Source organism: Lepisma saccharinum, chromosome 20, assembly GCF_977018435.1.
Source record: "Lepisma saccharinum chromosome 20, izLepSacc3.1, whole genome shotgun sequence".
In the NCBI taxonomy this organism is placed as follows: Eukaryota; Metazoa; Arthropoda; class Insecta; order Zygentoma; family Lepismatidae; genus Lepisma; species Lepisma saccharinum.
The window spans coordinates 6,775,979-6,803,581 of NC_139248.1; the positions used below are offsets into that span (position 1 = coordinate 6,775,979).

Below are 27,603 nucleotides of genomic sequence, written 5' to 3' on the forward strand. Positions count from 1 at the left end.
CCATTTCTTTTCAAGTAGCTGCCCATAGTCCCCTGACTTTCTAGCTTATAGTCAACTACCATTTCTTTTCAAGTAGCTGCCCATAGTCCCCTGACTTTCTACCTTATAGTCCACTACCATTTCTTTTCAAGTAGCTGCCCATAGTCCCCTGACTTTCTAGCTTATAGTCCACTACCATTTCTTTTCAAGTAGCTGCCATAGTCCCCTGACTTTCTAGCTTATAGTCCACTACCATTTCTTTTCAAGTAGCTGCCCATAGTCCCCTGACTTTCTAGCTTATAGTCAACTACCATTTCTTTTCAAGTAGCTGCCCATAGTCCCCTGACTTTCTAGCTTACAGTCAACTACCATTTCTTTTCAAGTAGCTGCCCATAGTCCCCTGACTTTCTAGCTTATAGTCCACTACCATTTCTTTTCACGTAGCTGCCCATAGTCCCCTGACTTTCTAGCTTATAGTCCACTACCATTTCTTTTCAAGTAGCTGCCCATAGACCCCTGACTTTCTAGCTTATAGTCCACTACCATTTCTTTTCAAGTAGCTGCCCATAGTCCCCTGACTTTCTAGCTTATAGTCCACTACCATTTCTTTTCAAGTAGCTGCCCATAGTCCCCTGACTTTCTAGCTTATAGTCAACTACCATTTCTTTTCAAGTAGCTGCCCATAGTCCCCTGACTTTCTAGCTTATAGTCAACTACCATTTCTTTTCAAGTAGCTGCCCATAGTCCCCTGACTTTCTACCTTATAGTCCACTACCATTTCTTTTCAAGTAGCTGCCCATAGTCCCCTGACTTTCTAGCTTATAGTCAACTACCATTTCTTTTCAAGTAGCTGCCCATAGTCCCCTGACTTTCTAGCTTATAGTCAACTACCATTTCTTTTCAAGTAGCTGCCCATAGTCCCCTGACTTTCTAGCTTATAGTCCACTACCATTTCTTTTCAAGTAGCTGCCCATAGTCCCCTGACTTTCTACCTTATAGTCCACTACCATTTCTTTTCAAGTAGCTGCCCATAATCCCCTGACTTTCTAGCTTATAGTCAACTACCATTTCTTTTCAAGTAGCTGCCCATAGTCCCCTGACTTTCTAGCTTATAGTCAACTACCATTTCTTTTCAAGTAGCTGCCCATAGTCCCCTGACTTTCTAGCTTATAGTCCACTACCATTTCTTTTCAAGTAGCTGCCCATAGTCCCCTGACTTTCTACCTTATAGTCCACTACCATTTCTTTTCAAGTAGCTGCCCATAGTCCCCTGACTTTCTAGCTTATAGTCAACTACCATTTCTTTTCAAGTAGCTGCCCATAGTCCCCTGACTTTCTAGCTTATAGTCCACTACCATTTCTTTTCAAGTAGCTGCCCATAGTCCCCTGACTTTCTAGCTTATAGTCAACTACCATTTCTTTTCAAGTAGCTGCCCATAAGTCCCCTGACTTTCTAGCTTATAGTCCACTACCATTTCTTTTCAAGTAGCTGCCCATAGTCCCCTGACTTTCTAGCTTATAGTCCACTACCATTTCTTTTCAAGTAGCTGCCCATAGTCCCCTGACTTTCTAGCTTATAGTCCACTACCATTTCTTTTCAAGTAGCTGCCCATAGTCCCCTGACTTTCTAGCTTATAGTCAACTACCATTTCTTTTCAAGTAGCTGTCCATAGTCCCCTGACTTTCTAGCTTATAGTCCACTACCATTTCTTTTCAAGTAGCTGCCCATAGTCCCTTGACTTTCTAGCTTATAGTCCACTACCATGTCTTTTCAAGTAGCTGCCCATAGTCCCCTGACTTTCTAGCTTATAGTCAACTACCATTTCTTTTCAAGTAGCTGCCCATAGTCCCCTGACTTTCTAGCTTATAGTCCACTACCATTTCTTTTCAAGTAGCTGCCCATAGTCCCCTGACTTTCTAGCTTATAGTCAACTACCATTTCTTTTCAAGTAGCTGCCCATAGTCCCCTGACTTTCTAGCTTATAGTCCACTACCATTTCTTTTCAAGTAGCTGCCCATAGTCCCCTGACTTTCTACCTTATAGTCCACTACCATTTCTTTTCAAGTAGCTGCCCATAGTCCCCTGACTTTCTAGCTTATAGTCAACTACCATTTCTTTTCAAGTAGCTGCCCATAGTCCCGTGACTTTCTAGCTTATAGTCCACTGCCATTTCTTTTCAAGTAATTGCCCATAGTCTTTCAACTTTCTGGATTTGAGTCCACAACCATTTCATCTCGAGCAGATGCCCATAGTACTCACAATACTGCATCAGCACTGAAACTGTGGGGTAGAGAACAAACCCAGGATTGCCCATAGAAACTGAAGAAGAGCTTCTCTCGGGATATCAGCCAGGTAAGTTCCGGATATGTTTTCAAGCTTTCGAGAGCTAACAAAACTCTCATCTTCACTGATTGAAGTCCCTGAAAACTTGAAAATGAGAGTGATGTTAGCAATTGAAAGCTTGGAAGCATATCTAGAACTGACTGGACTGATATCCTGACAGAATACCTTCATCATTCACTGTCGGGAAAGCTTCAAGCATGATTTCAAAACCACCAACTGCTAGGCTTTTACAAATAGTATCAAAATTGTAAATTTGTCATGCATGGACAAATTATATTGTCATGACACAAGTAACAGAGGTTAAATACCACATATAAGCATGCAATAAAAGTATAGACACAGTGACAAATTTGCCGATCAATATGGTGAAGTCAGAATTATCAAAACAGATATTTTGCCAAAAATAAAAATAAAATTCTTGCCATGACATACTACAACACTAATAATTGCAATTGTATTCTTATGAAATATATTAATGCAATGATCGTAATTTACAAATAGAAATAGTAACATGTTCAGCGGCATTCCCAAGGGGGTTGGTGTAATCATAACCTCCCCCCTTTCTCTGGCCCAGTATTCCTAAAAATAAGACAGGAAAGGACAGCAAAATGATGGCTGAATACTAACAAAAATATACACAAACCCCCTCCTTTTTGAAAATCCTGGGCACATCACTGAACATGTGAGAAATAATAACAAGCTGAAACTCACCATGATAACTTGCCATGAATTTGCTACGCTCCAAAGTAGGGATCCAACGACCAGAAAGGCAGTGCATGGCCGGCCATGTTACTCCCTGAAGAAGAATAGAGTTGTTCAGAAAATGCAGTACAGTATATTTATATTTAAAAATATGACACTGAATATTGATAGGCCAAAGGTATCTTCCTTAAAAACATGCATTCTCCTTTTAAATGGACTACATGAAAAGAGTAGATGTACTAAAATTTTCACATCATAAACTATAATCATGTTTGAGATGAAGTGACAGTGCCAGAAGGGGCACAGTGTGCAAATGTCATCCTGATCGACTGTGATCGTCGGTTGAGTGTGTTAATTGGTCAACTTGCAATCATACTACCAATGTTTCTGGGTTCAAATCTCAGCCTGGGCATGTGTGTATGTCTGTCCCTTCATCAATTTCATCTCATCATTACTCATTCTCACTGTCACGATTAGTCAAAAGTCATAGAAAAGTTATGCTAAAAAAACAACAGAAAAAACTAGATAAAAAATATAATAATATGCAACTCATTCATAGCTCCCAATTTCCTCACGACCTTGGGTAGCCACCAGTCCCATACACAAGCTGAGGCTGAAATCTCAGGAGAAAGTTGATATTCTGTCCCCAGAAGACTCAAACCTTCATTCCGTAGCCAGAGCTCAAAGTGTGTACCTTAGATGGCACAGCCACGGTTTGAGACAAATAAAATATATCTTAGCCCATATGTTCCATTTGGGACAAATGTTATTGTATAACTTACGCTTTTTAAAGAAATATTTCAAGCAAACAACAACTCCCTGATGTCATAAGGCAAATTATATATACACACATACATACACAGTGTATTGAGTACAATAGTTACAACATTCAAACAATAGTTAATGCATAGCATTTTAATAAGCATTGTAGTATATCTGCTTTAAATATAATAGAAGACAACAATCTAGTTTTCCTTAATAACTTAAATTAATTAATACTGTGAATATATGGTGGGTGTTCTGGCTTTGTCCCCACATAAAGCAGCTCTGGGGCTCATCCAGCCTCAAATCATAGGAGCAACCCTGGGGATTGGAGGTGACCAGAGCATGGTGCTGCTCACATCATCTCCAAAATGGCCATGATCGAAAATATGTAGGGCCCTACCACCACTTCCACTAAATGTTCCTTCATGGCATGGTACTGTATGTACAGGGAACTTTATCTTTACCTGTAATATTTACCTTCATTATCAGTTCAATCCAAGAGCCAACCACACATGGATGTTGATGTTCCTTTGTAAGTATACCTCCAACATTTTCATCCAATCATCTATCATTCTCATTGTAACAATTAACCTGAAGGGGTAGAAAAGGGATGTAAATTTGAATAATATAAATACAATATAACAAACATAACATTAATAGAATATAAAAAATATAGAAGAGACCTGTTACCAGCACAAGACCCTGCAATGCTCTGATGACACTCGCTGCCCAGAAGTTCAGTTTGGATGCAGACGGAAGGGCCATGTTCAACACAGCTGCGAGGAATACACTGCCTCCAAAAATACGTTTGGCGCCAAACCGTTGAGCAAGGAGGCCTCCTGGTAACTCGCTTAGCCAGTACGTCCAATAGAAGGCACTTAGGATAAGTGCTTGGGTATTTTCATCCCAATCAAAGTGCTGCAATGAAATAACATCATAATGCATTACCTAAATCATAAAACCATGTCATTCGTATGCTAAGTTAACATCAAATTAACTTTCTGAAAATTGAGACTCGAGTAGAACTAGAAATTGTCAAAAGTGGCAGAAAAGCATTGTAAAGTAAACTAATTCAATCAATTGAATTTGAGTTTTCTCTTAAGTCCACTTTTATGCGCAGTAAGGCTAATCGGGACTCAACATACAGTTTAAAGTGGAATCCAAACCACTATGTGCTTCCACCGGGTAACGAACCAGGAACACCTTGATAGGCTAATTGGGACTGAACCTACAGTTTAGAGTAGGATCCAAACAACTGTGTGCATTCATGGTGTATCGAACCTGGGACCCCTTCCTACAATCAATCAAACAACTGTAAGACAGAAGAGGCATGTAGAATACGCAACTTATTATGAGGGACATACTGCCTTAGGGCAGGGAGATTTTCTAAAGAATGAAGAGTTTTTTATACTTCTTTTAGTTGTTCTCATATTTCGATCTTTTCCTGCCTTTGACAATCTTTTTCTTTAGAAATACTGGACCAAAGGAGGGGGGGTATGACTCCCACCAACCCCCACCCTCAGGCATGCCACTGCAGGGAGGCAATTCCTCCCCAGCTTCCACCTGCCACCAAAATTTTTGGTGCTTTTTGAAGTGTTTAACACATAAAAGAATGTGTGGCAATAACAGGCAGACTGGCTAAGCACCTGAATCTTCTTACCAGATTCATAACTGTAGACAATTTACACTCGGTAAGTTTACGACAAACGGTGCATACAGGTGTGAGATTTGTTCTCCTATCGATGGTCATATACAAGCAAGTAAGTTAATTGGGCATTTTGGGTGGTGTTCATGTGTCAAGTTGCCATCTGGCTGAGCTAGTACATTCCTGCTTATTATTACAGACATTGCCTTTTGAGACTACTGGGAACCCACTCTACCGCCACTTGCATATTAAAAATAATAATTGATTGATTTGATTTACTTTATACTTCACTATTTATGCCACTTTTGGCTGATTTTGGAGATGGGGATAAGTGCTGATATGATGAAATTGAAACATCGATGCCCAGGCCGAGATTCGAACCCAGGATCCCTGATGTGCTAACCACTCTGCCACGGGGGCCGGCATTAAAAGTAATAAAACTGAGTCATGAAGTTATTTGTGGTACACGTAAAGCTAACTCTGTCTTTTGATACATCTGCTAAGTTCACCAACAGCAAGCAACAAGAGCAGCTTTTCTATCCAGTACTATCCTCAAATAATTGTTCTTATACAGAGCATCCAGAAATTTCCATCTCGGTGGGTGTAAGTTCATGTTTAGGGGGGTGTAAATGTAAATTTAGAGCCAAAATGACCATAAATTGGGACATTGTGAAAAAATTTAGGGTGTGGATAATGATTAATTGAATTGAAAATTGTGGGTGCGTCAGCACTTAAATAAACACGTGTCTGAGGACTACAACCTAGGTCAAATGCTGAGGCTGTAAAGGGGCACTCAGCACATATAAGGACAAAAGAACAGGACAACACACACAGTCCTACAGAGGATTATACTGGCCATAGATCCAGATGCCAGAGCCTCGTTAATCTGCAGAATGCAGCCCAAGGTGTACTACATGGAAGTGAGGTTGACATTTGGGTGTACTACGTGGAAGGGTCACCCCGGGTGTGGATAAATCACTACCAAACTTTTGTGTATAAGCAACACTATCTGTTGAAGTTCTGGGATTCTACAAAATTTCAGGAGCACATAGAGAACAGTGACCTTCCCCCCCCCCCTTTTCTTGTATTACGGGGATTGCAAGGGTGGCCACTACACCACTGGTATAAATACATGAAAGCAATAGTTTAACCAATAAAATAAATTGTTACTAACAACTCGTGAATATAAATATTATAAATAACATAACAAAATAATAAGGCTGGAACTGATCACTCGTATTTTCCTTGCAAACCCTCTCCATAGGTGTAATGGTAATAATACCACCTTGTAATCAATGAACCCCAGGTTTGAAACCTGGTTAAGGCACATTGCATGGTAATTCCAATCACACTTTAAACTGTAGGTCCAGTTCTGATTAGCCTATCTGATCACACAGTGGTCTCCCAGATGGTGCAGTAGTAGCATCATCGCCTTGTAATCAAGGGGTCCCGGGTTTGATACCCAGTGGTTCAGATCCCACTTTAAACTGTAGGTCCAGTCCCAATTAGCCTTACTGTGCATAAAGTGAACTTAAAACAGCAAATCAATCAATGAGTCAAATCATACAGTGGACTTAAAACAAGGTTTGACAAGGCTTTCACTGCCATTCGGTGTCTCTCATTCCTTTTGCACTAAAAAATTCTCATACAAAGCGTTATTTAAAGTGAAATTTCACATTTGGTGGTGAGATATTTCAATACCCCCAGCAATGTAAAAAAAGTGAAAATGCTTTATGATACAGCTGATTTGCTACTCTTCATTGTCATTTTTTTTAATAGCCGCTATCATGTCTTATCTGTACACATTGAACTTTACACAAGACAGGTGTATTGCTATGAGGTAGACAAACAAACCTAATCTTACTCAAGAACATATGGTGGTGAAACAGCTGTCTCTAGGAAACAGTATATTGGAAGAACCTTGAACCCTGAACTTCATAGCATGTTGAAATGTTCAGTATGTAAACGAGAGATGTTGACTTACATTTTCACAAGTTCTGCATGAGCTACTCAAATTTTTGAGCACAACTTTTAAAGATAAATAACAATATCTCTCTCTGTCTCTCTCTGTCTGTCTGTCTTTGTGTGCATGCATGCACTTGTGCATAGATGTAACTTGATGAGGGCAAAGAGACACTTTCCACCCCAAAAGTTTTTCAGGGTTTGTTTGAGTTATGGTTTTAAGTACACTTTATGCACAGGAAGTCTAATCGGGACTGGACCTAAGTGAGATCCGACCACTCGTGCTTCCACTGGGTATCGAACCTGTGACCCCTTGATTAAAAGGTGACGAAGTTTTTCATGTTTTAAAAATTTACAAGTTGAAAGTATTTTGGTTAATGTCCTAGGACCTGAGGAATAAAGAAATAAATAGTAATTTTATAATTTCTCAAGTAGAACAGTTATTTAGTAGAATAGTCCTGGATGCTCCCCCGAAGTTAGGCCCCATGTGTGTGATAGCGAAACCAGTGTGAGAGGACTGACATTCAGCAGTGGATTAACAATATTAGAATTTTAACATTATTAATAGTAGGAGTAGTAGTTATAATTGTATTTAACCAGTTTACGAATAACCAATAAATTATTTATTCCTAAAGAACATTTTTGATATAAGTAGTGCCTTCATGTAAGTTAATTCTATTATTGATGATAACATTAATTTGACATTCTACTTTGTTACTTTAGACTTTTATTAAAAATTAACTTACAAATGACCTACATAAATATATCCACATGCATATTTTTATTTTTAAAATACTATATGTTTAATTACTGCAAAAGAAATTAAGATAAACAGTTGTCCTGGACATTCATTCATCTGGTGTATAGAGTGGAAGAACCTCTCCAAACATATAATAATAATGCATTGTCAATAAAATAATGATTTGTTTTATGTTTAGAATAAATGTCATTTAATTATTATTATTATTTATTCCATTCACTTATATGTCAAGGGCATATTCCCTACTGCAAAAGTTCCTGGTGACGCCCATGTACTTTCCTAGGGATGTCGTTAAGGGGGTGGGCAGGGGTTACTGCTCCCTCTGAAACATTCACATGGTTTACCTCAATTTTTCCATGGCTTACAGAAAAAAATTATTTATATGTTACAAAAATCCGCCAAATTATTTATTCAAAAAACTTTGCATTAAGATAACTATCAGTTTCATCATTTTAGTCTTTATATTAAAAAACTACAGCATGGCACATACATTTTATGCATATTATTATTAATAGAAAACAATTTATTATATGCATACATGTGTGTGTATGTGCGGTGTGTATACAAATTTCCTCCACAATCACACCAGTCTAGCTGTGTCCCTGTGCTTACCTCAGACTTGCTTTGGCTTTCCACTGTGGTGTTCCGACTGTGGAGAATCCCATTGATTGATGTGAAATTTTGTGCGTCGGTGCTGTTTACTGTTGTGTTGACATGTTGCTTGTGGTCTACCATCGCCACTATAGCAATGTAGAGATTGGACCGTAGCATCTGGGTGACAAGGAAACCGAAGAATGCCATTATACCCAGCACTAGCCGTGCAGGAACTCCATCTAGAAAAATAGAGAAAAATTCAGCAAATGGCCTCATAAAATATAAGGGCAATCTAACTAAAACTATCCAGTGGCATATTCTTCCATGTTTACCACGGGTAAACCAACTTTTTTCACATGTAAAAATTGCTGAAAAATTTGAAGTTGTCGAACCTCTGTATTGCTTTACTTGCATGCCTGCATTGGTATATATATAATGAATATATGCAATAAATAATAATTGTTGCGGTAATCCAGGTCACATTTTCAGAATACACCACTGAAACTATCATCAAAGCTGTAAACACACATGAGGGTGAAAATAAGAAATTGTGTCTTGAAATGGGACACACACACACATACAGGAAAACCTCAATTTTACGTTTTCAGTGGCAACAGAATAAAGGAGGAAACAATACAAAATGGGAGGGAAAGATAGTTATAGAAGAGATAATTCTTAAGAAACTGATTCAAATACTGAGAAAGGAATTTGAAAACCTAGAAAGAACAAATAAAAACAAGACAAGAATAATTAAGAAGTTCTTTCCCTTATTCCAAGGGTCACCCCTGCTTCCCTCCTCCTCTCTTGAACTTCTTTGTGGGCGTGACTTTTTGAGAGTAATGATCCTTACTTCAGCTCACAATACTTTTTTTTGTCAGTTTTTCTGGACCTACAGTGTAAAGGAGATCCAAAATACTATGTGGCCCCAGCGGGTAACCGGAAGCCCAAGGTGACACAATACATGTGTTATTTCACAACTGGCCAACTCATTCTCTAGAACAAAGCCTGATTTCTACCAAGTGATGAGTGGCAGGTTGCCCACGAACCAATTGCTTCATCACTGGCAATTTTATGAGGATACATGTGTGTATTCTAGGAATGGCCAGATCCGGATCCTGGTGGATCCGAAATCCGGATCCGGTTGGTTCCGGATCCTAAAATTTTTTGGATCCAGATCTGGTACTTTTGGATCCAGATCTGGATTTTTCGGATTCGGATCCGTTTTGCCATCCCACATGCGCTTCTTTGGAAAGTAAGAATGTGTTTATAACATATTGTTACCTGCTAATATACATATATATATATATATAATATACATACATACACACATATATATATTGTGTGCGTGCACGCATGCGCAATTTGTAATTAATTAATACACTTACATGGGAGGTCTAAGTCTCCCTCTCCAATTTCCATGAAACTTGGCAGGTGTATAGAGGGACCCAAAGGAAGAAATACGTGTTTTTTGTGTTTCAGCTAAAAAAAAACTGTTCTAGTGGGCAAAACCCCCTCAAAGGTCAAGATGATGACAAATTGACGCGGGGATCTGACCCCTGTGTGCCACTCCGATTTCCATGAAATTTGGCAGGTGTATGGAGGGGCCCAAAGGAAGAAGTACGTGTATTTGTGTTTCAGCTAAAAGACGGTTTTAGGGGGCAACCTCCCCCCCCCTTCAAATGTCAAGATGAGAAGAAATTGAAGTGGGGATCTGACCCCGAAACCACGTAAATATGACATAGGAAGAAACAGGGGGCATATAGGGCCTCTCTATATACCTGCCAAATTTTATGGAAATCGGAGGGGGACACTTAGATAACCTCCCTTGTTAGTCTTACACTTTGTAATTATATAACACAGCATATATTATAATGTTTTATTTTAATTTTTAAAACTGTAACTGTAGAACAATTGTATAATTTTTGTATAACATTTCTATCTTGTTATATGTGTTAAAGGTTTCATCCTGGAATGGAATGTCTCACATTTATGTGTGTTTGCATTTCCAATACATTCGAATGAATACATATTCGTTTCAATGGCATTTACAAAATCACCTCTGACATTTCATGTTAAACAAGTAAGATTATTTTTGTGCACGAGTGTGTTAGCTGATGCGTAGCAAACTATTTTAGGAACAACACTTGAAAAAAAAATCTTCTAGGACTAACTAATGAAAAATGTCTTTGTAATCGAAGATCATAATACCTTTTAAGGTGTGGTAATATTATAATGGGATTGAGATACGAAACTCTCGGATCCGGATCCGGAATTTTCGGATCCGGGACTTTCGGATCCGGATCTGTTTGGCCATCCCTAGTGTATTCTAGGAGGCAGAGCATAGATGCACTGACAGCGAGGCAATGTTGTGTCCAAGGGTTGGTAAGGATTCAGGCCTCTAGCTAGGATTGATCCAGGGGCGGCTCACGGGTTATCCGGAGGGGCTTTGTAAACCAAGTTCATTTTAAAAAAGTTTAACAGTATTAAATGAAGGTAAATTATTTGTGTGGGGAAGGGCAATTAAGATAATATAAAACATAAAATTTATTTTTATCATACAAATACTATAGTTCTTTTTCTCTATATTCTAAAATATCTCTTGAAGTGTTAATTGACTGCTACTGACATCATCCTTATTAGTACACACCCTCTACTACTTTTGATGATACAGAGATGTATATCATACAAGAAAAAATGCATAATATTGAATCATACTGCCTACCGTACATTTCACCTCCGGTCGAAGCAACAAAATCGCCCTTCGTGCCTAATACCTGAGAGCTGTTGATCTTTGATGCAGATGTGGAAGGTGGTATTTGTAGGGGGTACCCCCTCTGGGTATTTGTGTGTCTTCCTCTGCTTGATAAATTTTATCCATGGGAGGGATATGTTATATGGCATAAAATCATTATCTCATGCTGTCCCTAGACAGTCAGTAGAATCTCCCCACTGGAAAGTTCTTAAATACCACACTGAGAAGGAATGTGGATGATGATGTCAAAGTCACAGATTTCAGTCTAAAGGGGAGGCCGCACAGGGGAAACGAAGGTACAGATAAAGAAGATGCCCTATGAAAGAACTTTCTACTAAAGTCTATAGAATCTTCTAAATACTTGCAGCTACTTAGACTTCTGCTCATAAAGAAGATGATGAATGTAATGGCTGCTGTTCTAGTTCTGTGAATTCATCATTCACCAAGTTGTGAGCAAAATAATATCTGCTGTCTACATTTTCACTTCTCACTGCAAACAAATTACACAAAATAGTTTCACCTAATGTCAGGGGGTTGATGGCAGCATCAGGGGGGCTGAGCCCCCTGGCCCCTGCCTGACTATGGGCCTGTAAAGGATCATAACTAGAGCCCGGATGTTCAGGCACTGAAAAGTATTAAAAATGGCAGGCAAAAAGGAACGAAAAATTGAAGAGAAGGACTTAAATTATTCTTCTTTAAAAATGTATTTACAAATAATAATTTGAATAACAAGGGTTATTGAAAAACGAAATCAAATAGAAGAAGAGAAATATAATTTTAAAAAATGCCTTGTCGGAATGACAAAGAGGCAAAAAAAAAAGGCAAAAATGTTTGAAAAAGGCATCGAAAGGTGAAATAGGCAAAAAAAGGCAACATAATGCCTTGTCGGAATGACAAAATAGGCAAAAATGTTTGAAAAAGGCAGCGTAAGGTGGAATAGGCAAAAAAAGGCAACATAAAGTATTGTTCGGAATCTTAAGAACCTTCGGATCGATGTACTTTTGTATTCAATTTTTGTCTACCACTACCAGCGTCGGAAACGAATAGGCATTTTGCCTAAAATCCGGGCTCTAATCATAACCATAGGCGTAACTTTGCAGGGCTAAGGGGACACTAGTCCCACAAATTTTCAAGTTTATTAAAATTTACATCTTAGAGGTATTTTTTTAACCTTCTGGAACCTGAGGTTCATGCACGACCTCCTCCCAAAGTTACGCGGGCGGTAATAACCCTCCTTCCTTCCTTTGAACCAGTATGGCTAAAAAACGTTGAATGCAGAAAAGGATGACAGAATATAGGGCTGACTTATTACTGAACGCCGGAGACGGCGATTAGGTGGGAGGGGGGCGTGGGGAGGCAGTTTCTCCCCACTTTTTGCCCCCCTCTTGTTAATGCTACGCCTTGTCTATCAAGAGATAGTGGACTATCCCTGCACCCCCCTCCCCCCGCCCCTGTTTTGGCACCCAATCGCCGCTACTGCTGAAGGCATACCAACCTCATGAAAATTCTGGACCGGGTTGCGCGATTTCGATTTTTCAATATCGAAGTCTTATATTGATTGGATATCAAGTCAATGTACGTATAGAGTATCGAAAATATCGACGATAACGACATGTCTTTCAGTCTTAACGATATTAACTAACAGAATCGTGCTGTTCTTTGGATAGGCAGGCTTAAGCGAGAAATACAAGTCCCACAACACAATGGAATGTTTCGCTCCTTGGTCTATATTTGTCAACAATACTCTCGCATCGAGCAACTTTAAAAAAAAAAGCGGAATTGAATGGTGTTGTTGCATTCCTCATCTACGTACAAGGTAAATCAAGCCCAAGGTTGTTTATGAAGGCAAGTATTAGCGCCCTTGGTGTATAGTGAAACCCGCCGCCACAAACGTGGGTGAGGATAAATAGCGGGAAGTTGTTTTCGTCCAATGACACTCAACCTTCAGCCAATGGGCGCAGCTGTCATTCTGCTCGTCTACTCCACGTGGAGTCCTTGAGCCAATGGGCGCAGCTCTCATTCTGCTCGTCTACTCCACGTGGAGCCTCGGTCACATGACTGCGGATACGCTGTTGCCGTACTTTGCAACTTCAATGTGAAGACCGTGGAAAGGTGGTTATGCGCAGAGGGACAAGGTGGCGTAGAGTAGTTGTGTGGCAACATTGTGCGGTGAATTTGATTGTTGTAGCTGGCGGGCGCGCTCCATGGACTTCAAAGTCAGCCGGTCGTTAACGTAGCTAGTACGTCAGTGTTGCCAACTCACTAATTGTTGGTTTGGTTAACCTGTGGAAATCAGAGAAATTTTCATGGTGTGAGTTGGCAACACTGGCTGAGTCACGTGACCTGGCTCGACCAATCAGAGGAGGAACAAATAAAAGCTACGTGTAGGTGGGTGAGTGAGGTTAGTTTAGTTCGTAATAGATTGTGCTTGATCGAATAAATGTTGCCATCTCACTAGTTGTAGGTTAGTTTAACTCGTAAAATATTGTATGGTTAAATTTTCATGGGTGAGTTGGCAACACTGACTGAGTCACGTGACCTGGCTCAACCAGTCAGAGGAGGCACCACTACTGTTTGCAAAAGTCAAAAACCCGGCCCTTTTTTGATCTCACGACGATAAAAATAGGCATACTCGAAAAGAAAATTGGCTAGCATATGTTAACGCAGAATTGAATAAGCTAAATTTTGATGCAATTCGTTTTTATGTACGTCTCCTGGTTAATTTTAATTGGACTCCAAACTCGAGTATCTATAATTTTTAATCCGATAGTAGATTTCCCTGCACCAAGAGAAATGTCCCTTCCCTTCCTCTACCAAGCGCGTGACAGAAAGCAGGAAGGAACATGCAATTTTCTCCCGCCAACTCTGTTTGCAGAGGTGGAACTGATGCCCGCAACAGGGTTGTTAAAGGTCCAGGAATTTTAAATAAATTCAAATCCGGTCCAGGACAGATAATCTGCAAGCGTAAATGGGTCCTGGACCGCAAAGAACCTTTTTATCTGTAAAGTATTTCGATTCGGTCCAGGAACCTTTTTTCCGGATCAATTTCAAAACGGTCTAAGGACCTTTTTCAGGATAAATTTAAATACGGTCCACGAACATTTTTCTTCGGATAAATTTAAATACGGTCCAGCAACCTTTTTTCAATGAAATAAATGCGCAACTTGTAAAGAATTTAAATTGTGCGAGAAAAAGGTTCCGGTCCTGCAGCGGAACCCAATAGAACCCATTAGAATTTAGGGGTTTCTGGACTTTTAACAAACCTGGCCTGCAGGCCACTCGCTTCTGCTCCCTCGCCCTCCCTGCGTACAATCGGGGTGGTCACCCGGTCGTCAGAAGGGTGCGATGGAGATTGATAAGTGGCGTACATAAGCCGTCTTTAAATAATTCACTTAAATTGTTGATTTAATTAGTTTATTTCACTTCGCTTTTGTACCACTTTTGATTAATCGCGAAGATGAGGATGAGGGATGACATGGTGAAATTATTGAGTCATGCCCAGCAGTGGCGTGCGCAGGATTTTCTAAAGGGAGGGGTAATGTGTACATTTTTAAGTAGTCAGTCCTCATTTTGCCATATTTTCCTGCCTTTGACGTTCTCTTTTTATTACTGGACCAAAAGGGGGGTTATAACCCCACCAACCCCTCCTTGGGCACGCCACTGATGCCCAGGCTAGGATACGAACCGGGGACCCCTGGCGTTGTAGCACGCTGGGCTAACCACTCCGCTACGGAGGTCGGTTCACTCAAATTGTGGTTTAGAAGATTGTTTTAATAATTTGCATAATATACCGGGTGTCCAAAAAGTCGCTTGACCGAGAAATAAATATTTGTATTTGAAAACAATACTTGTGTTATTAAATCAACAATACAAATATTTATTTCTCGGCCAAGCGACTTTTGAGACACCCGGTATAATGAGCAATTTACTCATATGAGCCGCAATAGTCTAGTCGGCAGGGCGCCTGACTGCCACGCGGCAGGCCCGGGTTCGATTCGCAGGGTGTGGTGATCTAAGGTGGGAATTTTTCCGGCCTTGTCTCCGCATAAAGCGGCTCTGGGGGCTCAGGTGTGTACATTGTGTGTTAACAGTAACAAGTTACTTTATTTAAGTAAAGTAACGGCATCGCGTTACTTTTAGCAAGAAAGTAGAGCAACTTGTAATGTCTTAATATCCGCCAAACAGCTAATGCTATAATATGCCACAATAGAAAAAGCGTCATAGCCTATGCAAATCTATACTCTGTCTCTGGAAACTCTAGAGCGAGCGAACAAAATCAAGTCTCGCGCATGTACAGTTGGGAGCTGAGAAGACAGAGCAGGCTGACCTGCCTGTTTGCGCCGTGTGCAGCCAGCTCGTCTTCCTTTCAGGGTGGCAGCGGCATAAATAAAAAAAAGGCATGGTACGAAAGCACATTGCAAATGGAACATATTACATAGTAACAAGTGAAAGCAATACTAATAATGGAGTAAAACTTCACAAATCAAAGCAATCTGCTTCCAACGTGACTAAGAAAGTAAGGGTGTGTGTGTGTGCTATTTGTGTATTTCCTAGCGTCTTATTAATGCTTCTTTCCTGGACAAATTTACAGTCATTTTGGCTTTAAGTATACCTTTTCACACCCATAAACACAAACTTGCACCCCTCAAATAAAAAAAAAAATCTGAATAAACCTTTGCTCAACCCCCAAGCCGGCTTTTCGTTGCATGTTAATTCTATTGATAGTTAACCTTCAGCGACCCAGTTTACTAGATAGTTTACTAGATACATATACATTTACTTATACACACACGCTAGAACATTCATTCAATTTTTAAAACAAATTTATTTCCGAAAACACGGAAGAAGTGTGAATTCCTATGCCGTTGCTGATCTTTGAGATGTCCCGTGGCTGACGTCATCCGTGGAGGTTCACGAATGGTTCCGAACCTTTCCGAGCGCCAGACCACCTCACACTGTAAGTCCAGATTCCATTATAAGATTCTCACCCTTTCCTACAGGGACTTCTGCATGTCTGGCAACACTGAAAATTTGAACACCAAGTCGAAGCTCCCCTCCCCACACTTCCACCCCGTTCACCCCGAACCTCACCCCGCACTCGCAGTGTTCTCAGCTCCCAACTGTAGTCACTCGAGACACCTCACCAAATGAACACGTGAGAGGGAACGGGATTGCGTGGAAGGGGAAAATAGGCTGCAGAAACCAGCTGTTTGCAGCGGTGTGTACTGCTTCTCTCCGCCAATTCTCTTATTTCCCTTCTCTGTCGACATGCGCGGCCTTACTCCACAGATGGCCAAGATAAAATATAAGCTGTCTGTTTACACATGCTCTCGTTGCTTCGCAATGATGTGCACGCTCTAGTCGTAAATATTGTTCAATCAAACTAAGACTGAGACCATATCAAACAAATATGTCACGTGCCCTTCGCATTCCTTCTCCACCAGACAATAATGTTCTCTTACGTATATATACACAAGATACAAAAGACAGGGGCGGCTTATAAGGGTCGGGGGCGCTGGGGCGTCCCCCTTGATTAGCGTCAAAACCATATTTCTGATTACATACGCGTGGCTATTTGTTTGGTATTTTTGAATCAACTTTATGCACAGAAAGGCTGATCGAGACTGCACCTATAGTTTAAGCTGGATCAGAACCACATGTGCCTTCACACGGTGCCTAGCTATTTGTTCTAATAAGAGTTGCATTTATTGTTGACAATAATTAATTGAAGTTACTGCTGCATAATACAGGGTGAACAGAAACTATAGGGACAAACTTAAGGATGTTTTTCCTGACAGGTAAAGGAACATAAAAGTTCATATCAACATATGTCCGGAAATGGACGGTGAATCTGCAATAAAGCAATTAGTACCGGTACACATTACATTGCATGACTTTCATCCATGGTACAACAGGTGCTCAAAGTGGTCTCCATGGGATGCAATGCAAGCATCCACGCGTTGTTCCTTTACCAGTCACGAATCACCTCCTGAAGTTTGTCCCTATAGTTTCTGTTCACCCTGTATAATAAGCATACTACAAAGTCATGTAGCAATTTAAGTCAGGAGATTGCTGTTATTTTCATGCCATTATGTAGGTATTAAATAAAAACCTACCTACTGTTCCTTAACAGTAACAAACTTCCTCGGTACCTTAGTTTTTCAACACACAGCTCATTGCATAGTAATTTTGGCTCTAAATTTACTATTACACACCCACATACAAAGTTATACCCTCTCCCAATGTAAAATTATAGAAAACACCTAAATAAAAAAAAAGAACATAATACATAATAATCTCGTATTGTTATTAACATGATTCTGTAACGCTTGGTGTGCATTCAGCTTAAGAATCTCAGCATCCGAGAAACATTTTACTCAGTCACAAGTTTTTATCAGTTTTCCGACCAAAGAAAAGCGACAACAAAAAACACAAAACAGAGCATAACAAGTTGGTGCTAGCAACACATCGTACTACGTGCTTTGAAATACGTCAACGACCTTACCTGCAAATCGTCTGCGTTCCCCCATGCTCACAAAACAATTGATTCCAGCTTCTGTTGTCAGCGAAGCGAACTGCGCGACAGGCGTGACCGAGCTGCCACCAAGCGGAGATCACGGGAAACTTCGCTATCTGCAGGTGCTTCATCTGTAAACAAACAACACGCTGCTGATAACAGCTTCCATTGTTACATGCACTTCTGTTCAAATATAATCCTATGTATCAAATCTATTTATTTCTAGATTTCCTACGATGGAGGCAAAACATGTATTTGAGGTCACTCGAATAAATTTCAATCCGCTAAAATAGTTCCTGGATCCTTTACGGTCCAGAACCCATTTACGCTTTCTGATTTTCTCTCCCGGATGGGAATTGAATTTATTTACAATTCCTGCATCTTTAAGAACGCTGGGATTGTTAAAGATAGAGAAACCCTCAGTGGCGTACCCAGGATTTTCGAAAGGGAGGGGTTATGTACACTTTTTCGGTAGTCAGCCTTAATTTTGCCATCTTTTCCTACCTTTGACGTTCTTTTTTGTAGGAATACAAAGCCAAAGCGGGGGGGGGGGGGGGGGCGCACCAAACCCTTGGGCACGCCACTGATTCTAATGGGTAGTATTGGGTTCCGTAACAGAACGGAAGTCTTTTTTTATTTTCGTACAATTTAAATTCGGTCCAAGTTGCGTATTGTTTCATTTCAATACAGAACTTGGACCTATTTAAACTGATCCGGAAAAAAGGTTCCTGTTTAAATTGATCCGGGAAAAAAAGGTTCTTGGACCGTATTTAAATTCATCCGAAAAAAAATATTCCTGAAAAAAAAGGTTCATGGACCGTATATACGAGGGTCACTATTTATATTTTGAGCCTAACAATGAAAAAACAGGAATTTGGCATTAAAAACTGCTTTATTGTTTTTCGAAGTATTCTCCTTTATGCTCAATACACTTTTGCATTCGTTCGAACCATTTGTCGAAGCAGTTTTTCCAATCTTCTTGAGACACCTCCATAATATGGTTTTTGAACGCATCAACGGCGTCTTCCGCCGACGAAAATCGTTGTCCACGCAATTTATTCTTGACATTCGGGAACAAGAAGAAGTCATTGGGTGCCAAATCAGGACTGTACGGCGGATGACCCATCAATTCGATTTTTTGACTGTTCATAAAGTCGGTTGTTAGACGAGATGTGTGACAGCTGGCATTGTCTTGATGAAGAATGATCCGACGGCGTTTGTTTGTTTTCCGTATTTGACCGAAGACCTCTGGCAAACAAATTGTTGTGTACCATTCAGAGTTGACCGTTCTACGTTCCTCTAAAGGCACAGTTGCCACATGACCAGTTTTCCCGAAAAAAACAGGCGACCATTTGTTTCGATGTGCTTCGAGCGCGAACAACTTTTGTTGGATTGGGTTCATCTTGAAACACCCATACAGTCGACTGCTGTTTACGTTCCGGCTCATATGCATATATCCATGATTCGTCACCTGTTACAATCTTATATACGTCTTTTGAAGCACCACGATTGTATTTATTGAGCATTTGTTTGCACCAATTGACGCGAGCGTCTTTTTGAGTTTTTGTCAAATTGTGTGGGATCCAACGAGAACATACCTTTCTCACAGCTAAATGATCATGTAATATTTTATATATGCTGGTGGAACTAATGCCTATGGTTGCCTCAATCTCACAGTATGTCACATGACGATCTTGCAGTATTAGGTTTTGCACAGCATCGATGTTTTCTTGAACAACAACTGATTTTGGACGACCTTCGCGAATCTCGTCGGTGAGCGAATGGCGGCCACGATTAAATTCGTTATACCAGCGTTTCACAGTGGCAAAGGATGGGACTTCATCGCCAAATGTGGAAGTAAGTTGATCGATGCACTCTTGTCTTGATAATCCACGTCGAAAATCGTAAAAAAAATCATCGCACGAAAATGTTCACGAGTTAATTCCATTTTATTGTTGTCGCGCAATCTCCAAGGCAACATAAACAACACAAATGAAGCTATTGACAAAACATTTGAAGTACGTTATGGTCAATAATGCCAGACGATTCCGTGCAAACGTCAAATCGCGCCTAACTTCAATCAGTGTTGCCAAGGTTCAAAATATAAATAGTGACCCTCGTAAACTGATCCGGAAAAATAGTTCCGGGACCGTATTTAAATTGATCCGGAGAAAGGTTCCTGCATCGTATTTAAATCCATCCGCAAAAAAAAGGTTCCTGGACAGTATTTAAATTGATACTGGAAAAAGGTTCCTGGACCGAATTGAAATATTTTACAGATAAAAAGGTTCTTTTCGGTTCAGCCCATTTAAGCTTGACGCCCACTGAGACGCCGGAAAGGAGGCACTCAGAACTCTTCAGACCCGCTTCCGGTGTCTCAGTGGGCATAACCCTTTAGATAACCTGCAGACTTCTGGCACGGAAATTCCGTTCAGCGCCTTTCCTGTAGTGGGCGTTACACCATTGGATTTCAATAGAAGCAGACAACGGAAGTTCTGTTTCAGGATACTTTCGTGTATCGCCGCGTCTCAGTGGCCGTCAAGTCTTGCTTGCTGATGTTGGAATTTCAACCCTGCCTGGGCTTTCAACTATTGCACTGACCGTTCGAGGCAGGGGAGGGGGGTGGGTGAAGTTAACAGATGCACAGAAGTATTTTCTCTCGCTTTCCCCGTCAGCCTCCGCATTAAGGCTGGTTTACATTGGTCGAGTAGACGGGAGAGTAGCTGGAGAGAGTAGGGTAAAGCGAGCTACTCTCCCCGTGTAAACAACTGGGGAGAGCACTGGTAGTCAGGACAGTCGAGTGGCTGTCCACGGAGGACAGCGACGCGACCGAGTAAACGCTTTCTGAGGACAGTATAGAGTCTGTGTGTCTTGTGTCTGTGAGTGTCCATGGAATTTGTGTCGCTTATAGGAACAAACAAAATAAACTACGGGAGTATGAAGTTGAAGAACTTTTTTTTTTTAATCGACAACGACATCGATGGGTTCATCCTGTGAAAAGAGCACCAAACAGCTACAGCCACTATCCCACTTTGCTGGAGTAGAGTAGAAAGTGTGTAAACAGCTACGCGCCATAGAAGGGTCGAGTCGTGCAGACAGGACAGGAACTCGTCCCAGTAACTCTCCCCTTCATTCGACCAATGTAAAGCAGCCTTTAGCGATGGGCATAATCGAATTATTTGAATAATCGAATTACAATCGATTGTTAGGGAAAAATAATATATATGAATAAAATTGAACGATTTTGTGGAAATGAGTGATTTTGAAGCGAATTATGGAACATGAATGATATTTAGACGATTATGGAATATGAGTGATTTTGAGCAGAATGAATCGATTGTGCTTGCGCATGCGCAGTGATCAAAACTATGTAAGCAGCAGTTAGCTTGGGTGAAATCATTCGAGTTGAAAGCTCTTGTACTGATAAGAACACGCCGCTTACAAGTGTGACAATCTACCGCGCTGTTACGTACTGAAACGTGTCGGCTCAGTGGTCGAGGACTCCCGATCTCACCACCGGCGGTTGTTCGAGCCCAGTAGTGGTGTGCGGGATCCGAAAATTCAGGACCGGGATCGGGAAATAATTCCCGTCCCGATCCTGACTTAGGGAAATGAATTCCCGACTTTTCGGTATCCCGAGCAGTTGGGAAATACAGAATGGTCATTTTAAAAAGTCGTTATTTCTCGACGTTTTCTGCATTGTAAATGTCTGGAACCTTTCCATGCTGGAACTTATCGAAAATTGTTAGTTTTTGTACAAGAAATGCAAAAACAATCAATTAAAGTGAAAATGACGTGTAGAATTCGAGATTTCCAGAGCTTCGGAAAATTTTGAACATTTCCCGTCCTGAATGTCGGGATTTGAAAAATGTTCCGTCCCGACACACAAAAAATCTATCCCGCACACCCCTAGAGCCCAGGCACACGTGTGGATATTCCCCACAATCTGTAAATCAGTTCCATGTAATCAACCGCGTCGTCACAATTGACCTGAATTCGGAGCAAAACGACGTAAATTAAATAACATTAGAGGACCCAGCAGAGGTGTGTGGAGGCAGTTTCTCCACTCTATGCCATTTTTGGCCTCGCACCATGGCCTCTCATCTCAAGTCTTGGACACCAAGAGAAAGTAAACTGTCATTGACCCCCCCCCCCCAGTGCTTGCACACAATCACCGCTACTGGCAAGATCCATAGTAGTGAAATCATACTGTATATTCCCTCTTGATTTTTATTATATGACCGTGTATGACAGCGAAAGCGCGACGACGAAAATTGGCGATAAATTCTGGTAGCGTCGTCAGCTTGGGTACTTGATTCTACATGTGTATGCTCTACAAAAAAAGTGAAAAAAAGTATATTTTCTTTAAAAATTTTATTAGCCAACTACCCCCCCCCCCCAACTGATGTTCTTCGGTTCAATAGCGTCAAAATAAAAAAAAATCCGGCTTACTTACTCCATCCGAATATAGATTACAGAGCAATGTCAGTACTAGTCTACAATCCCACTCACGCATGCAAAAGACAACAGTAATCCTTCCCACATAAATTCCGCAGAAAAGAACTGGAGGAGAGCACAGCGTAGCAACCCAAACGCACCACTGGTTCACCTCAACTGACTGAAAGATAATAGTTCACTAACATATAACCGGTGATTCTGGTCCTTATTTAATTTTGACATTAGGTTCATTTCTCTCCTTAGTTACATGGAAAATGAACCTTACGTACCTAATAGATTTGGGGCCATACGATTTCACTCATTCAAATCCAGTGGCGGCTCGTGGTGAACCAAAGTGGAGGGGCGATAGCTCACAAATTTACTCTATTGATTTGCTTTATTTTACTTCGCCTTTTGTGCTACATTTGGCTAATTTGCGAAGATGGGGATGAGTGATATGATGAAATTGATGAATAGACACTCACAAACATCCATGCCCAGGTCGGGATTCGAACCCGGGACCCCTTGCGTCGTAGCGCGATGTGGTAACCACTCCACCACGGGGGCCGGCACAAATTTGCTCTACTAGTAATCGTTTTATTGTTTCGGGGTTGCCAGACAATTTTGCCAAATTTTAAGACATTTGTAGTTCACAGGTTCCTGTAGCGGCTCTTGGTGAGTTTAGATGACGAGTTTCTAATTTATTTAACATCCGCCTTGAAAAGAAATTGGACAACTTTGTCACATTATCAGGATTTTTTTCAAACGTGCTAATCAAAACATGTAATTAAATCTACGTGATGTACTCCACATCATTGTAATCCAAATGTACTTTTCACTAAACTCAGAAAAAATACAACGCATATATACGATAATTTTGCGTGTAACAAGAATATAGCAGACTTCCGTGGCTAGCATACCACATTAGAAAGCCAGGGCTCCTGGGTTCGAATCCCGGCATTGGTATGTGTGTTCTTTGTGAGTGCCCCTCCTTCAATTTTATTATATCATCACTCATCCTCATCGTTGTGATTACCGAAAAGTAGCAGAAAGCGACGGTAAATAACAAAAATCAAGCAAGAGTCTGTACTTTTTCAGTTAGCGACATTTTCTTTCCTCATTGGAAATTGCGTTATTTATTGCTCTACGCTTATGTCATAAGTGAATAAGATTATGGAATACAGAATGATTTCTTTCAACGGTTGGTAATTTTCTTTCTTATGTTAACTTCTTTGCTTCTGGCAACTCTTCATTGTTTACCGTTCTCCAGAGAGAGGGCCAGTTTCGCCTAGGGGGTGGGTTTCGGACGACAAACCCTCCGTCCTCCCAGCCACAGATCCCGCGCGTGTTTTTCCGCCAGTTCCCTCGCCTCTTACCTCTCGCGACCGCGCCTGAGAATGCTCTACGTCTCGTAAAGTGGGAGGACGGCGCCCCGCCAGATTTCTCTCCAAGTTGCGTATTCCACCGCACGGTGGCGTGCAAACTTCGCAAATTGTCGCGGAAGAATGAATACAGAACAGACTAACCAACGATCTATAAGCAACGGAATATTTTCAATTCAGACGATGTAAAAGCTAATATATAAATGTTAAAGTAATGTTTGTTCACCTGTGATTACACACGGCAGTGCGGCGTCCGTATCGTCCTTATGAGCGGCCGCCCCTGTTCAAATCACTCGATTCGGCGACTGAATGAATCCCATACTATTTCTTTGCTGTAGCCAATTGAAGTCAACCGATTAATAGGTTACAATTCGGTTACGGGCAGTTTGAAATGTTCTTAGAATAATCGAGGATTGATAAAAAAGATAGAATATCTCGAATTATTAAAATAATCGAAATAATCGATTTTTTTAATCTATTATGCCCAACTATATCCGCATATGAAGCTGGTCTGGCGGTCTCCTCCCAGCCTGCCTGGCGATCGTACCGAGGGGTGAGAAGCGCGTGAAAAAAAGTGCTGCTTGCTTATGAACTGTGGCTTCCTTCCAGAAGACAATAAATATTGCGATTTGAAAATAATTACTACAACGTGAGATCATTGATTTATCACTGCTGTACTCATGCCTTAATTTTTTTTCGAAGCTTCACAAAAATGCAACAGGAAGGCAATGCTAGGATGATCGGGCTACAATTTTCCGACATGGAATTCCTGAAATCCACATTTTTGTTATGTATTTATTTTGCTGTTCCTACTTGTTTCTGCTCCTTTAAGTTTATTGTACGTTGCTTTATGCATCTTTGGATATCAGTGCCGTGCGGTGACGTCGACACTTGGGGTAGCAGTCAGTGGCGTGCTCAAGGGGGTGGGTTGGTGTGGGTCACACCCCTCCCCCCTTTAGGGCCCAGTATTCTTAAAAAACGAATGTCAATAACAGGAAAAGATAGCAAAATGATGAATGATTATTATAAAAAAAGTACAAGTAACCCCCACCCACATTCGAAAATAAAAAACTATTTGATTTGACTATTAAGCCAGAGATCCTGGGTTCGAATCTCGGCTTGGCCATGGGTATTCTTGTGTGTCTCTCTTCATCAATTTTAACGTATTATCTTCGCGATTAGCCAAAAGTGGCGGAAAGGCGAAGTAAAATAAACTAGATCGAGCAATCAATCAATGATTTGATTTCATTTTTGTTACTTAGTGTCGCTTTTTTGTCAGATTTGGTTAATTGTGAAGATGATACGATAAATTAATGAAGGAACAAACACAAAGAACACACGTTCTCAGATCGGGGTTCGAACCCGGAACTCCTGGTGTCATAGCGCGCTGTGATAACCACTCCCCCACGGTTGGTTGATTTGATATTTTAAGTACACTTTATGCACAGAAACAAAACAGGTAACAAAACACATTTTTTTGTAGTTTCTTCAATAATATTCATTTGGCCTTTTGAGTTCTGAGATACATTTTTCATTCCAAATTATTTCATTATTCACTGCAACACATAGGACAAGAATGCGCACTCATCACGGGTTCGAATCCTGGCCTGGATTGTTCATATGAGGTCCCTTCATCAATTTCATCATATCATCACTCATCCTCATTTTCGCGATAACCAAATGTGGCAGAAAGGCTAAGTAAAATAAACCAAACCAACAACCAACAACAACACGCGTTCTCTTGCCCAAATAAATACATCCGTATTTATGACTGTTAGAGGCCAAGAGATTAGTATATTTAAATAAAACACTACTAAAACGAGAGTAAGAGAGAGCCCGAACACATATTTGTAACTTAATCATTATATATTACATATTAAAAAAAAAAAGAAAGAAAGCATAACATTATTGTCTGCACATAACACGTTCCCATTTCATAAATAATAAAACTACATCCCATATTATACATTCATATTGTACAACGTGTAAAAGGTTGTGTAAATACAGATAACATAAGTACTGCAGAAAATTTTACCCTGAGTACTTTAGAGGATTTACAAAAAATGTATGAGAAACCAATCCCCTATCTGTCCTATAGGAGATAGACTGGGGGACCTGAAAGCCTGGGCTTTCAACCATTGCAGCGGGGGCGAGGGGGCAAGGGAAGTAGAGGTAAAAATCTTCCTTTTTCCTTCGGGCGGCCGTTTATACCTGGAAACTGGTCAGGCGGAGGAAGAACGAGCTAGGGTATCCAGCCAGCTTTGTCCGCGGATCACACCGATGGACGAGAAGCGCGTGGAAAAGAAAGTGTTGCATATGAAGTGTGGCTTTAACAAGACAATAAATATTGTGATTTGAATATAATTCGAAATGTGAGATTGATTGATCTATCTCTGCTAGACTAGCTACTCCTCAGTGCACGTTACTGTTAGATATATAATAACGATGAGGATTAACGATTAAATGGATTCCTGACCAGGATTCAAACCTGGCACATCTGGTCAGGAAGTGATGAAACTGAAAAGTGAATTTTAAAAAAAAATATTTTTTATTCAAACGAATAACGAATTCAACGGAATACTTAACTAGTAATACTTACTACTGCTTCCACCACCACCACTAATAATGCTGCTACTACTACTAATTATTATTATTATTATTTATATAATTTGCTTAGGTGAAGGGAAAAATAGGTCCACAAAGGGAAATTTTGCCCCTTGGAAAGGGAAATTGTGCCCTCATGTTGTGGAAACACTAGTCGTACATGACACCTCTTCCTGTCAACAATCCCCCTTCGCTTGCATTTCAGGGAGAGTCAGGGAATAAACCCATTCGCTTAGTACCCGGCGGCAACTATTAGGCTTCGCCTTGTTGAGGGCGCCACCTATTTCGAAAACGACTCGAAACGAAAAATTTGGCAACTCAGAATATCACGAGAATTTCCCGTCACCACGGCAACTGGACAAAGCCGATTGGTTCAGCGGTTCATGTGACCCTCCCTGGTTTTCGACAGAAAAGACAAAAATTGAATTTCCAAGTCCATTCTTTGGCCGGAACCACTGTAGTTAGTTTTAAAACAGAATGATCAAATAGAAACTGCATCAAGATCGAAAAATTTAGTACATGCACCAGGTTTTTTTTCTTTTTTAATATTCTACCATTTAATCCAAAGAATAACTGGTTCCACAGTTTTAAAATTCCAGAAAATAAGTTTTATGTGACAGGTCAAACAACATAAACATTATGACTAAAATTTCCCCTCTAATTCTTAAAGCTTTTTCTTCAAGATATCTAAAATTTAATGACAATAACAACTACGAATTTCAATACACACTGCATGAAACGAAAAGAAAGGAAAAAAAGTTGTGCTGCAAATTCACTCATCTGATGGATCGAATAGAAAAGCCTCCTCAAAGGATATAATAACAGCAATAATAATAATACATTTTGGAATAAATTGTTTTTGAAATTTTAATTATTATTGTTATTATTCCTATTAATCAAATTTCTGGTGACGCCCCCACTCCACATTTTTTCTGGCTGCGGCTAGACTCACTACTCCTCAGTGCACGCCACTGTAAGAAGAACGAACATATGAGATTTCAGGATTGACATCGCGATTAAACTTACCTGACAACTGAATTATCAACGCCAATCGAAATGTCGCAAGTACAGGACTTCGAAAACGGGAAACCACACATCTCTCTTCCACTTTGTGGCAGAAATCTACTTGCTTTTTTGAAAACTTCTTTCAAAAATTGTTG

General features: G+C 40.4%; 1 protein-coding gene across 1 annotated transcript in view; it reads right to left on the minus strand.

Annotated features, from left to right (window-relative positions):
* LOC146003801 (putative inorganic phosphate cotransporter) overlaps positions 1-27,603 on the minus strand; it is an 83,442-nt gene that overhangs the window by 21,163 nt on the left and 34,676 nt on the right. The window contains exons 11-13 of the mRNA XM_083142219.1: positions 8,770-8,990; positions 4,481-4,708; positions 3,035-3,119 (exon numbers count right to left, since the gene is read on the minus strand). Coding sequence (XP_082998345.1) covers positions 3,035-3,119; positions 4,481-4,708; positions 8,770-8,990 — 534 coding nt within the window. The remainder of the gene's footprint in view (positions 1-3,034; positions 3,120-4,480; positions 4,709-8,769; positions 8,991-27,603) is intronic.